This window comes from Phoca vitulina, unplaced genomic scaffold (genome assembly GCF_004348235.1).
Source record: "Phoca vitulina isolate PV1807 unplaced genomic scaffold, GSC_HSeal_1.0 scaffold3, whole genome shotgun sequence".
NCBI lineage: Eukaryota > Metazoa > Chordata > Mammalia > Carnivora > Phocidae > Phoca > Phoca vitulina.
Genome location: NW_022589706.1, coordinates 66072391 through 66085655, shown reverse-complemented (window position 1 = coordinate 66085655; position 13265 = coordinate 66072391). Strand labels below are relative to the sequence as shown.

At 42.6% G+C, this 13265-nt stretch overlaps 1 protein-coding gene across 1 annotated transcript in view; it reads right to left on the bottom strand.

The window, feature by feature from the left end:
• PKD2 (polycystin 2, transient receptor potential cation channel) overlaps positions 1-6186 on the bottom strand; it is a 54344-nt gene extending 48158 nt beyond the window's left edge. The window contains exon 1 of the mRNA XM_032400776.1: positions 4784-6186. Within this exon, the coding sequence (XP_032256667.1) occupies positions 4784-5384 (601 nt within the window). The 5' untranslated portion in view covers positions 5385-6186. The remainder of the gene's footprint in view (positions 1-4783) is intronic.
• Between the last annotated feature and the right edge of the window lie 7079 nt (positions 6187-13265).

Here is a 13265-nt window from a genome sequence, read left to right as displayed (position 1 = left end):
CAGTTCCATGGTCAAAAGATTGCATGTGGATCATTTGCCTCATACCAACCCTGTCCCATCTGATGTACACTAAATCCCCATGACTCATTGATCATGACAAGGTGCAATGTGGAATTTCGGAGTCAGCTGTGATCAGTTGAGGGCTCAGTCACATATGAACAGTGGGACCTTATCGAACATCATGAGCCTCCATTTCCTCAGCTGAAAATGGGATAAAAGTACCTCTTGGTGGGGTTGCTCTGGGAATTAGAAATATTATATGTAAAGCACATAAAGTACTTGAAAGAGACTTGTCTATAGCTCCAGAAACAGGTGCAACTCTGAAAAATGTCCTACTTCTGACCTCTAGTTGGTCTAAATTTCAGAACAGTGTAAACACCCAAATCCATACGAACTTCGATTTTACTGTGAATAACCTAACCAAATTCTCATCGCATTTCTATCATGAAAGAATCCGGGGGTTTTGTGCTCAGACACATGTGGGCCTTGTTTAGGAAGACAAACACAATCCTTCCAAATATTTATTTGAATTGCAGGCCCAACTTTAAAAAGGGAAGTGACTTTTTACTACTATTGGCCCATTTAATATAGAATATTCAGTTGCTCCCTTATATGTTATTGACTCCTGACTCTTAAATTCTCAGTCGGCCCTCTCCTGAGGAACAGACAAGCAGGTGCCACAGCTAACAGCCAGTTCTACATGCATGTTCCACGGACAGTTAATACTAGCATGCCCCACACTGAGATTTTTTCTTTCTCTGTCTAGAAACCTACTTGCCCTGTATGGGTTAATGGTACCAAGCCAGAAACATGGGTTTCATCCTAGAACAGGCCCTTTTCTTAACCCTCACATGGAGCTGGTCCACAATTCTGATGCCTTCTGTCTGTCTCCAGTCCAGCTTCCTTCTAGCCCAGCGCACATGCCTTGGTTGCAGTCCATTGCTACCCCTGTCTCTCGGTTAGTCCTCTCCTGACCTATTCTCCCACCAACCAGCACTATCTGCCTCACTCCATTCTCTACATTCTTGCTAGAATCATCTTCAGATTGATATGTGACCGTATCAGCCCCCTTCTTGAAGCCTCCACGAGCTCTAACTTTTTAGAGGAAAAAGTACCAATAAGCTATAGGCTTGCGTGTTCTTACTTCTGCTACTTTTCCCTCCTTAAATTCTCCCCTCATCCTTCAAAATGTTAACTCAAGTTTCACTTCCTCTGACCTCCTCCCATACAGCTGGTCCTCTCTTCTTTGGGTCCCTCCAATCCCTGAGACCTCACATTGCAATTATTTACTTACACCTGTTTCCCCTACTAAGCTGAACTCCTTGAGAGTTGGGACCTTGTATTATTCATCTCTGTATCTCTAGTATCCACCACAAAGGAGACTCACAAATGTTTGCTGACTGCACAAATTCTGTTACTAGCATAACCTTAACCACATACCTCACAGTAGCAACGCTCCCTCAAAAAAATCCCCACAGCTACGGAAATACAAAATCTTGTTTGTTCAAAATTATAGTGCAAATAAAAAAAGAAAAGGAAGAAGTGATGGAGTGAGGTTTGGATTAAAAACAAAGGGAAAGTCACAATAGCCAAAAGGTGGAAACAACCCATGTGTTCGTCAACTGATGAATGGATAAACAAAATGTGTTGTAGACATACAATGGAATATTATCCATTTATCAAAGGGAATGAAATTTGGATACATGCTACAACATGGATAAACCTTGAAAAATTATGCTAAGTGAAATAAGCCAGACACTAAAGGACAAAACACTGTATGATTCCACTAATATGATGTACCTAGAGTAGAAAAAGTCACAGAGACAGAAAGAATAGAAGATACCAGGAGAAGGGGAACGTGGTAATGGGTAGAGTTTCTGTTTGAAATGATGAAAAGTTTCTGGAAATGGGCAGTGATGATACAAGTGAATGGGAGAGAAGGTAGCTATTTGTTAGAGCAGCCCAGCCCACCCTGACCAACACAGCCAGTACTTTAGGATTTCTCCAGGAAAACAAAACCCCGAAACCCCAAGCATAGATGTTTAAAATAACAGGAGATGACTTTACCACGTTGATACATCCATAGAACACATTCAATTCTGGAAATTCAGAAAATTTGATAACTCATGTAAAGTGTCAAATTTTATTTTTGCACTAAAAAGAGTTTGCTAAGAAAAAAGCAAACAAGATTATTGGGGATATCTTTAAGTTTGAGGGCAGTCTTTACATCTTTCGGCCATCCTTCACTTTGGTCCAGACCTTCACCACTTCTTCACTGGCTGCCTGCTACATGGTCCTTCTGCCTCTCTGCCTCCCTGTGCAAGCTTTTCTGCACAGCACACTGCCTACCGATACTCCCTTTCGGCATGTTTCTGGTCCTGTTAACAACTTGCAACTGCTTCCTAATATTTAGGGATAAATTCTCAGTTCCTTGGTTGGACACATGTTTCCCACAACCAAACCTCAAACATTTCTTCTTTACCATCTTACTCCTGCTAAGGAGATAGATCTATCTACTGTACAAAAAGCAAAAAGGACCATTTGTTGTCCATCTTGGATTCATGTCATCAAAGAACATCACAGAGTATGTGGAAGCTAGAAAAGACTCTGGAGATTAGGTTCAACTCCTCCGTTTTATAAATGAGGAACAGAGGCTCGGGGAATCTTAGTGAGTTGTACAAAATCACGAAGGCAGGAGACCTCCATGGAAGCTCCTGACCACTCCAAGCTTGAGTAATCTTTCCTACCTTTAGAAATTGCAAGTTACTTCTTGTTCTGATCCTAGGGTACTACTTACATAATGCATGTAAGATTTTTGTCATTGGATCCCATGAGGGAAAAAAATCACAACTCATTCATGGTTATTTATTTTACTTTTCTTGGTTTCTATCCATAGGAAAATGGTGATGGTGCTATTTTACCTCTTTTTTTTTGTGGGCAGTGGTGGGGGAGCACCTAGTTCAGTACTAATTTCATAGGAGGTGCTAATTACTCAACAAATGTCACTTATTTAATAAGCAATATGTATGTTTAATTTTTAATATATTTAATAAAATAAAATTTATTCTAAAATTTCCTAAGATTAACATTTTCCTGCGTCTCTTGCCCTACTAATTAGACCATTGATAAAGTTTGACTAGAAGTTCCCTATGAGCCTATACTTTGTAAATTTTTTTGAGAAAAAATTTTTGAAGAACTACACTTGTATATAAACTCATATAAGGATATATATTTCATTTCATTATATTCCATTATTGAGTTTATTCAAAGGAGGTTAAAGGATCATGATTTATTATTATTCACTAACTTGCAAAAAACTTCTCTTACTTCAGTGAATATTTTTTAAAGCACACTTAAAACAATGTAAAATAATTTGTTTGGATACAGTTTTGAACCTTAAAAAGCTTTACTAACTTACTCACATAGGTTGTTCAAAAAGGGTCTTTTGTTCCCCACCATGACATGAATCAAAGTAACAGCGTAAGCCCTTACATAAAAGAAGTACAAAAGTGCACACCATTGAAAATTTATGAATCAATTTATATTTATGAAGCACTCACAACATGTCAGAGACATGCTAAGCATTTCACATGTTTCATCTCATTCAATTCTCCCCATTCAAGAACAAAGTATTATGATTATCTCTTTTTAAGAAAAGCAAAAATTGGGGATCAGGGAGATAAAGCAATTTGCCACTGTGTGGTAGAACTGGAATTTGGGTGTAGGGCTGACTTGGTCTTAATCACATTGCTATAAAAACAGCTGGATTTTTTGTACAAGATTTGCAAAACTGACAGGGAAGAGTAGGGAAGGGAAACTTTCAAAAGAATGGAGAATGGAAACTCTTTAAAAAGCGGAGATTAAAATAATTTGAATGTGAGAGCAAATGCAACTCTTTTCCAAGGATGCCTCTGACAAAACCTCGCAAAACAGGATCCTCTCTGCTCCTGGAAAATCTGGGTCCTCTAAATAGGCACTGGCAGATTTGAAAATTCCTTTCCTGCCTCTGGAAAGTTGGGTGCACTGAACTCGGACACATGTACACACACAGCTGGTATCTGGTGACTTCACTGTTTTGTTGGAATTTCAAAGGACATTAAGTTAGCTATTTAAAACCATACTACCAAGTTTTTTAAACAATGTAACTTTTTCTTTGCTTTGCAGTTGTTTTAGAAAAACGCCTAGATTAGAAATGGCTAAATAACTGTCTTCATAGACATTATTTTATTCTATCTGTGGTGTTCTCAACAGCTCGCTCTCCCCAAAACCACCACACACATCACCAAAACAACATCCGTGACAACTCAGTGACACTTCCCCCACAACTTGGATAACACTACAGTTACCCTTTCCAGAATGGAATGAGGGGTAAGAGGGCATCCAGACCAACGGAAGACCCGATATACAGGCGCAACCACCTTCAGCTGTATTCGAATATTTTTTCTTTTTTTCCCCTACAAGAAAAAAAATCTTCAGAGGTACCCTTTCATTCTAATACGGCTTTCACTTATATACAGAGGTAAAAATATGCTGACCCATCTCCTTCCGTTAGAAGAAGGAGGTATCCCATAAATTTGCACCAACAAGGGCGCAGTGGAATTCCGCATGGGTACCGGAAGTAGAGCACAATTAGCAGAATGGGGTACGCGCTTCCAAGGGAGGCGGGGACACAGGAAGGATGCGAGGGGGAGCCCCGGAAAGCTGCCCACAGCGGGCGATGGCTCCGGCCGGCGCCCGCAGCTCTGGTTTGTGCCATCAGCCGCTGCGGGTCGCGCGCTCTTACCTCGCAGCCCACGAACCAGCCTCTCGGCCCAGGCCACTCGGGGCGGCTGCCCGTCCAGGGGGAGGTGGCGATGCAGCGGGTCCCCGCCGCCGGCCGGGCTGGGACTCGGCGGGCCCTGGTCCTCTCGCCGGCGCCGCCTCCCGCTCGGGTGGCCAGTGCCGTGGTAACCCCCCAGCCCCCGGCCCCGGGAGCCCACGGAGCTCACGGCGGAGGAGGCGGCCGACCTCCGGCTGCCCGGGCGCCACTCCACGTCCATCTCCACCACCATTCCTCCTTCCTCTCCTTCCACCTCCTCTTCCTCCTCCTCCTCCTCGGCCTCGAAGCCTGGGTTGTCACGGCTCCAAGCCTGCCGCGAGCACGACGAGAGCGGAGGAGAGGGGGAGGCTGAGGCTCCGGCCGGGGGGTCCCGCGCGGCCGCCTGCCGGATACGCTCCATCTCGATCTCCAGGCCCCTCTGCTCGCGGAGGCCGCCTGGAGCCCCGAGGCCGGCGCCCACGGCCGCGCCGCCCGCCATCAGCCGGCCGGGGCCGGCCGCTCGGGACGCGGGCGACCGCTTCGGGGCCCCGGGCTGCTGCGGCTGCACGCGGCTCGAGTTCACCATCGCGGTCACTGGCGCCCCGCGCGCCTTCGCCCCTCGCCGCGCTCGGCGCAGCGCGCTGCAGGAGCCATGTTCTTTTCTTCCCGGGGCCCGCCGCCTCCTGCTCCCCGCCCCCGACCTCCCGGCGGTCCCGCGTCCCTCGCCCGCCCCCTCGGCCCGCCTCCCCCTCGCCTAGCCTCGCCTCGTCCAGCCGCCGCGGCGCGCTGCAGGGGGAGGTGCGAGGAAGCCGCCCCTGCGGACCGCGCGGTCTGTGAGCGGCGCCCAGACTCGTGTTCCAAGTGGAGCGGGAGCCCGGGAGCGGGCGCCCACGTTCCATTCGGGTGGAGGGGCTCCGGCAGGGAGGGGTTCGCTGCCCCGCCCGCTCGCCTGCGGGGAAGGGGCTTGTGGAGCTGTCACTGCCTGCGTGACCCCGACATAATGCTTGGGTCCCTGTTCACCGCCAGCCCCTTCTGCCTCTCCCAAAGTGCAGAGAGAGAAAGAGAGAGAAAACCATTTTGTGGGATGGTGTGTACTAGCGAAATCCAGCCTGCGCCGGTCTGCAGCAGGGGCAAAGAAATCTTAACTTCGTTTGAAAACTACCAACAAACTACTAATGCTGACTTCCTTGGCCTTTGGCGGCCCCCTTGTTCCCGCTTCTGCTGCTTTTTGGATGGTTTCTTCAACCTCTGGTCGGCTCCTCTCTCCACACATTGTGGGGACCCCAAAGATTCCGTCCTGGAACGTTCAGATCGCTGGTGCTCTGAGCTCGAGCTCATCCCCTCCCGCCCCCCGCTGTCAGCTCAGACTCTGGCTTCCGAGTCACAATCCCACGTCAGCCCCGGGGCCAGAACTTTATTCCCACTCTACGGTGAGCTCATCCAACTGGAGGATCTGCAATTGTCTCAGACTTAACCTATCCCAAATTAAATATCCATTCTCCTCCTCTTTTAAGCCTGCGTCACCTCCTGTTCCCCCAGTTGAAATTTGAGGCATGGCTGTCCTCCTTACTTGTCAAGATATGCTTCTCCGTGATACCCTCATCTGTCTGCTCTTTTCCTCCTACACCTCATCTCCCCAAATCTTGTTCCTTTTGCCCCACAAATCTCTCTGATAGGACCTCCGTTTCTCATCCCTGTTGTCAGTGATTTCGCCCAGGGCCCTTGGTCTATGTTTGGTTTTATTCCTCACTGGAACAACTAACCTGTCAATTCCATCTCCATCCGCCACTCCAGGGTCCATGCGTTCCCAAATTGTATTCAGAACCAAAACTGCTCCTGTCACATTGATGCTTAGATACCTCTGGGGGCTTCCTACAACTTAAAACATAAAATTTAATTTCCTTAGGTTAGGTTAGTACATTTTCTTTATCTGCCCTTGTATTTATTTGTTTGCTAGGGCTGCCATAATGAAGTACCACAGATTATGTGGCTTAAACAACAGCAATTTATTTTTTCACAATTCTAGAGGTTGAAAGTCAGATCAAGATGTTGGCAGGATTGGCTTCTCCTGAGGTCTCCTTCCTTGGCTGGTAGATGGTGGTTTTCCGCTAGTGTCTTCACATGGTGGTCTCTTTGTAGGTGTCTGTGTCCTAATCTCTTCTCATCAGGACACCCGTCACATTGGATTAGGGCCTATTCTAGTGACCTCACTTTAATTTAATTACCTTAAAAAACAAAACAAAACAACAACCCTGTCTCCAAATACTGTCACATTCTGTGTTGTTGGAGATTAGGACTTCAACATATGAATTTTTGAGGGGGACACAATGTGTCCATAATATCCTGATTTTATTCAGGTAATCATGGCCACCTATCATCAATTCTACAGTTTACCTTGTTACTTACCTGTATCCTTTTCCTAACTTTGAGTTTCTTAAAGACAGGGTGTGTTTTTCTTATCTACTACCTCAGCCCAAATTCCACTTAGAATTCTTATTAATTAAAGCTCTCAAACATCTGTTTTCTTTATGCCAGTCAATTTCTCACGAATTTATTGTCTAAAAACTATGAAAACTGCCTGCCTTGGTCATTTGTTTAGGCCTCAATTTCATTATTAGGCCTCTGTGTGCACATAAGAAAACTTTGGGGTTTTTTCCCCCTTTTTAATCTGTCTTGTGTAAATTTAGTTCTAAGTTCAGCTGGAAGACCTTGAAGGGTAGAGGAACAACTTCACTTCCCTACAATACTAAATTATATTCTCCCATCTGTTGTTATTTAGACTTAAGGTATATTATCTCACCAATGAGATAACTCCCTGCAGTTATGTCCCAAGAGTATTTTGTTTTATCTTGTATGTTCTATTAAAATAATAATGTTACTTACATTGTGCATAGTGAAAGCACAGAACTTGAACCCAATAAATAAATAGTAATTGAATTAATTCTATTATTCCTTGGTATTATTGTTTTTCCATTCAGTATTCTCTTCCTTATATCTCTGGACTATAGACTTGCTAGCAAAAAAAAAAAGTAAGAAAAAAGAAATGGATAAACTAAGGAGTAATCTGCTGTGTTCTAAACCTTGAGCTGTGGAAAATCAAAACATCCTTGGGGAACAAATATTACAAAACTGAAAATAGCACTTTGAACAGTGACTTAATAATGGTTTAATGTGGGGGAAGCTTGGGAGGCTCAGTCAGTCAAACATCTGCCTTCAGCTCAGGTCATGATCTCCGGGTCCTAAGATCGAGCCCCGAGTTACTGGGCGGGGAGTCTGCTTCTCCCTCTCCCTCTGCCCCACCCTCCTGCTCGTGTTCTCTCTCTCTCTCAGATAAATAAATAAAATCTTTAAAAAAAAAATAGTTTCCTGTGTGCATAAGCTATTCCAAGGCCCTTGCACCTCAGAGGAGAAATGGTAGCATGTGAAGGTTAAAAAGGGCTCTACATGAAGAATTAGGAAACCCCAGTCTTAACCAAAGCTCTAACGGTATGATTATGACGCCTGACTAGGCTCATGCAGTCCCTCAACAATTCCACAGGGAATGAAGACTCCTTAAGGGCTGGGCTTTTTGCCTGTTGCACTGATTGTGTTCTTTCATAGTGTTGTGTCCAGCACATAGCAGGTGCTCAAGAAGTATTTGTTGTAGAATCCTCTGTGCTAGGTGGTGAGTGTCTGACCTTAAGAAGCTCATAATCCAAAAATTAAAAAAAAAAAAAAAAGTAGAAGCTCATAATCCAGTTGTGACACTAAACAAAAACCACATAAGTTATTGTAATAGATGGAAATATTTAACATAATTAAGATAGAAGAGCATGGGGAACCTGGGTGGCTCAGTCAGTTAAGCATCTGACTCTTAAGCTCAGGTTATGATCTCAGGGTTTTTTTCTATAGCTTTCTCAGCTTTAAAGTTCCTATCTCTGGTGATAAGGATATCTTTGTACTTCTTAGTACAGGAAGGGTACCTTTCATATGGGAAATTGATTTCTTGCTGGAGGGGAATGGAGGTGGTTCTGAGTATCCTTATACCAACTGTTTCTTAAGTAACTTTTATTTAAAATAATCAGTATGCTGAAGTGCACTTTTTGAGGTGGCTTGCCCTTGGCCCCTATGGCATCAAGTCAGTATGAAGTCTTTCAACACAAGAAGGGATTGAGGAGAGAAACTAGTCAGGCTGGCACGGGAGAAGGTAGGGCTAGATCATGGAAGGCCTGAGATGCATGTTAAAGAGTATAGCCTTTATTTAATAATAATAATAATAATAATAATATACTTTCTTTGTCAATGATTTAAAACAAAATCTGAAGCATTCTTTTTAAGACTATACCATTGTCCCCAAAAGAATTTGGACTGACCAAAAATGTGTCCACACATACATAATTCAGAATTAAATGTGTGCTTACCCAAAATTTTAATTACAAATCTTCACAAGTAATGTGATTTTTAAAAAATTCAGAGAAACATTTTTGTAACATTATGTGGATAGTACTTAATGCACCGCATCCTAAATCTTACATTCCAAGAATTTCACTACCAGTGTCCATCTTAGTTTTCATAAACCCATCACCAGCCGCGCAATATATTTCCTGTTCAAATACCTAGTCATTCTTTCTGGCTTCCTAATGTTCTCTCTTGTGCTTTTACCTTGGCATGTTTTCCCCCTTGGGAGTGCCTCGCTTTTCCTCAAGTAGGCCTTGAAGCTGTAAATTTCTCTCCCTTCCCACAGAATTCCTTCCTTTAATATTCATCTTACAAACCCATTTCTCATAAGAAGTGTTCTCTTATTAAATAAATGAGATGCAAAATTCATATTCTTCTCCACCTGGTTGCCATAATCCTATGGCCATATTGCAAGTTTCGATAATCTACAGGCCTGAAATCCTGTGTGGGATGGATAACATAGCTGGATGCTATTTGGTTTTATTTCATCTGTGTGGTAAGTTCTTCTGGAACATGCTACATAAACCCCACCTCTTTGTCTCAGTGCCATGGTGGATACTCAGACAAGCCCTTCAAAAGGCACCTTAAAAACAGTCCAGTCTGATTTAATACTTAGTATTCGCCACGCTTCTGGCTTCTGTATTATTAGACTTGCCTGTTTGTTTCCTGTTTTGCTTTTATTTTCCCATGTGAACAGATGAAGCAGACACAAGCAGAAGGACCCATTGGTCCTGCAGATTCCACCTTCCAAAGGAAATCCAAAAGGGCTCTCTGGCTTATGTGGTGTTGCTTAGCAACCCACCCAAACAAACATGTTTCCTTCTCGATTTTTTCCCAGTCCTTATTTATTCAAGAACATTGGAGAATAAATTTTTACCACTTGACATCTGAAATCATTAGAAAAAGATTTGGTGTTTTGGGCTTTATAAGAACTGCTAACCATACTAAAATTTTTACTTGTTTTTATTTCTCAATTTACTGCACTAATAATGCAAGGCTAGGATTTGTGGTATTCTACCTTATGTCTAGAATTTGGTTTGGATGTGTCCCTGCCTCTGTGGGAGTTACCTGGGCACCGTTGTTGGCTGGCATGTGATTCTGATGACCTAACCTCTGTATCTCAGTTTCCTTCTGGGAATAATGTGGCTAAATATCTACCTTACAAATTCCCACAGAATTTTGGCTGAATACATAATGAGGGAATATTAACAAATTCATCAAACACTTACAGAGTGTCCACTAGACACCAGGCTCCATGTTGGATTCCAGCGGGGCAAGAGTAAGACATAATTCCTACCTGCAAGGGGATCAAATCTTCTAAGTCATCCCCAAGCCCTCTTCTACACCTCCTAAAGACTTAGAATCTTTCTAGACTCAGGCATCATCTCCTTCTGGAAACTTACTTAGCCACGATCTTGGCCCCTAGCTTGAATTTACTTGCCCCTCTACCCTGTCAAATTTTATCACATTTATCTTTTTGTTCAAAAAGACTTATGTATTTATTTGAGAGAGAGAGTGTTTGTGAGTGAGTGGGAGGAGGGGCAGAGGGGGAGAATCTTCAAGCAGACTCCCCACTGAGTGTAGAGCCCTATGAGGAGCTCGATCTCATGATCCATGAGATCATGACCTGAGCCAAAAGCAAGAGTTGGACGCTTAACCAACGGAGCCACCCAGGCACCCCAACATTTATCATTTCATATTAAAAATATCTGTTAACAGAGTTGTCCTCCTGAGTAGGATGTAAGGCAGAGACCCTGGCTTATTTGGTTTGTTGTTTAGCAGTTCTGTAACCATTCCCCTTTCTTGCCAAAACAATAATCAGATTTTCTTGGGGAACCCCCCCCATTCTGAGTCCCTGTGTGCCTCAGATGTGGCTACCACCACCACTAGTTCCCAAGTGATGAGTGTGGAACGCAGGCGTGGCCGACCAGAGCATCATGAACCCTTGGCTCCTGTGAGTGGTATTTACGAACAGGCATGGGATCTGGTTCTGTTCAATGGAAATCAGGACAGAACTTTTTTCAAGTTGTGGAAAAGAAAAGCTTTTCTTCCTGCTAGATTTGGAGTCAAAGGATGTAAGTCTAGACAAGCTGGCAGCCAAAATGTTGATGCTCAGGGGGAAAAGGGAGCCAACAATATATATATAACGTGAGGACTGGAAGAATACCAAAATTGATCTGGTGGTAATGTTTGGGTGGCCATGCTATTCAAGAACATTGCGAAATACATTTTTATCATTTGACGTCTCCTGGTTTGGTCAATCGCAGATATGATATTTATCATCTATATCTTTATTCAAGTTCAAAAGAATTTTGAACAATGCAGGGCCAAGAACAGAGGGCTTTGGAATACTGCTCTTTACTAACTCAAATTTATTCACTAATTCCATTCGGATGGAGTTGTTCAAAAACTTTGAATCCAACTATATTTTCACTAGCTCAGATTTTCCAAAAGAATATTAGATTTTTTTTCAAATGCCTTCTGATGCTTATAGCATTAAACTTGCAGCATCCCTAGATCTACCAGACTTTACAGAATACCTGTTTAATATCCATCGAGCACAATTTTAGATATGATTAGGGTGCAGAAGAAATTGTCCTTGCATGCAAGAAGCTTGTAATTAGCTTGCAAAGACAAGCTATACACAGATAAAGCAATTAACTGATAAGTGCTTTAGGGCACTCATCTGGAAAGGGTTTTCTGTTGTTGGTTTTAAGATTCCGGAGTCTAACTCCTGAGGATTCTGACTTACTATACCTTAGGTGGGTCTTAGGAGATGAAGAAAGACCAGCTTCTGATGATATCATTTGAGCTCCCGAGCCAGCACTAATTGAAGGCAGACCTACCCCTGTACTTCATTAGCCCTAACATTTCCTTTCTGGTTAATTTATTTTAGGTTAGGGTTTCTGTCCCTTGCAATTAAAATAGTACTAACAAATTTGAATAGAAGTGAATCTACAGACTGGTAAAAGTTGTGCTAGTTATATGCAATATGATCACAAGATCAGGTCCCCTTGTCTGGGCATATAGAGTGGCTGGTTTGGCCTCCCACTCTGCAAGAGTTAGGAGATTAGAGACTTTAGAGGATGCTGAACCTTACTCTTCTTTTCTCTTTTTTTAAGATTTTATTTATTTATTTGTCGGAGAGAGAGAGAGCACAAGCAGGGGGAGTGGGAGAGGGAGAAGCAGGCTTTCCGCTGAGCAGGGAGCCCGATGCGGGACTCCATCCCAGGACCCTGGGATCATGACCTGAACCAAAGGTAGACGCTTAACCGACTGAGCCACCCAGGCATCCCTGAATCTTACTTTTCTTTTTTTTACATAATCAAATTACAGCTTTGAAATTTTTGCTGTAATAATCCAGAAATCCTTTTGAAAATGGACTCTCAGTAATTTTTAATAGCAGTTCTTAATTTTGATAAAGTTCAATTTATGAATTTTTTCTTTTATGAATTGTACATTTGGTGTTATATTTGTAAAAATCTTTGCTTCACCCAAGGCCATGAACATTTTCTCCTATATCTTCTTCTAGAAGTTTTATAATTTCAGGTTTTATGTTTAGGCATATAATCCATTTTGAGATAATTTTAACATATGGTGGGAGGTATGAATCAAGTTTTTTTTTCTTACATATGAGTATCCAAGTGTTCTAGTATCATTAGTTGAAAAGACAATCCTTTCTCTCTTGAACCATCTTTGCACTATTTTTGAAAATCAATTGACCATATATGTGTGAGTTTATTTCTGCATGTTGTATTCTTTTTTTTCTTTTATTTTTTAACCTTTTACTAATACCATCCTACTTTGGTTACAGTAGCTTTCCTCATACTCTTGCTCACTGACTACATATTTTAAATTCGTAAATTTTAATGGTTTAATTTTATTTAATGACTCTGTCTGGTTATAGTCCTTACTTTGGCCTGACCTCTAAAGGGCTTCTCATCAATTTACTAGAGAGGATTAGTGAGCTATGTTGGGTTTCTGTCTGAATGTTATTTAGAAATTATTTACAAATGTAATTTTTAATATC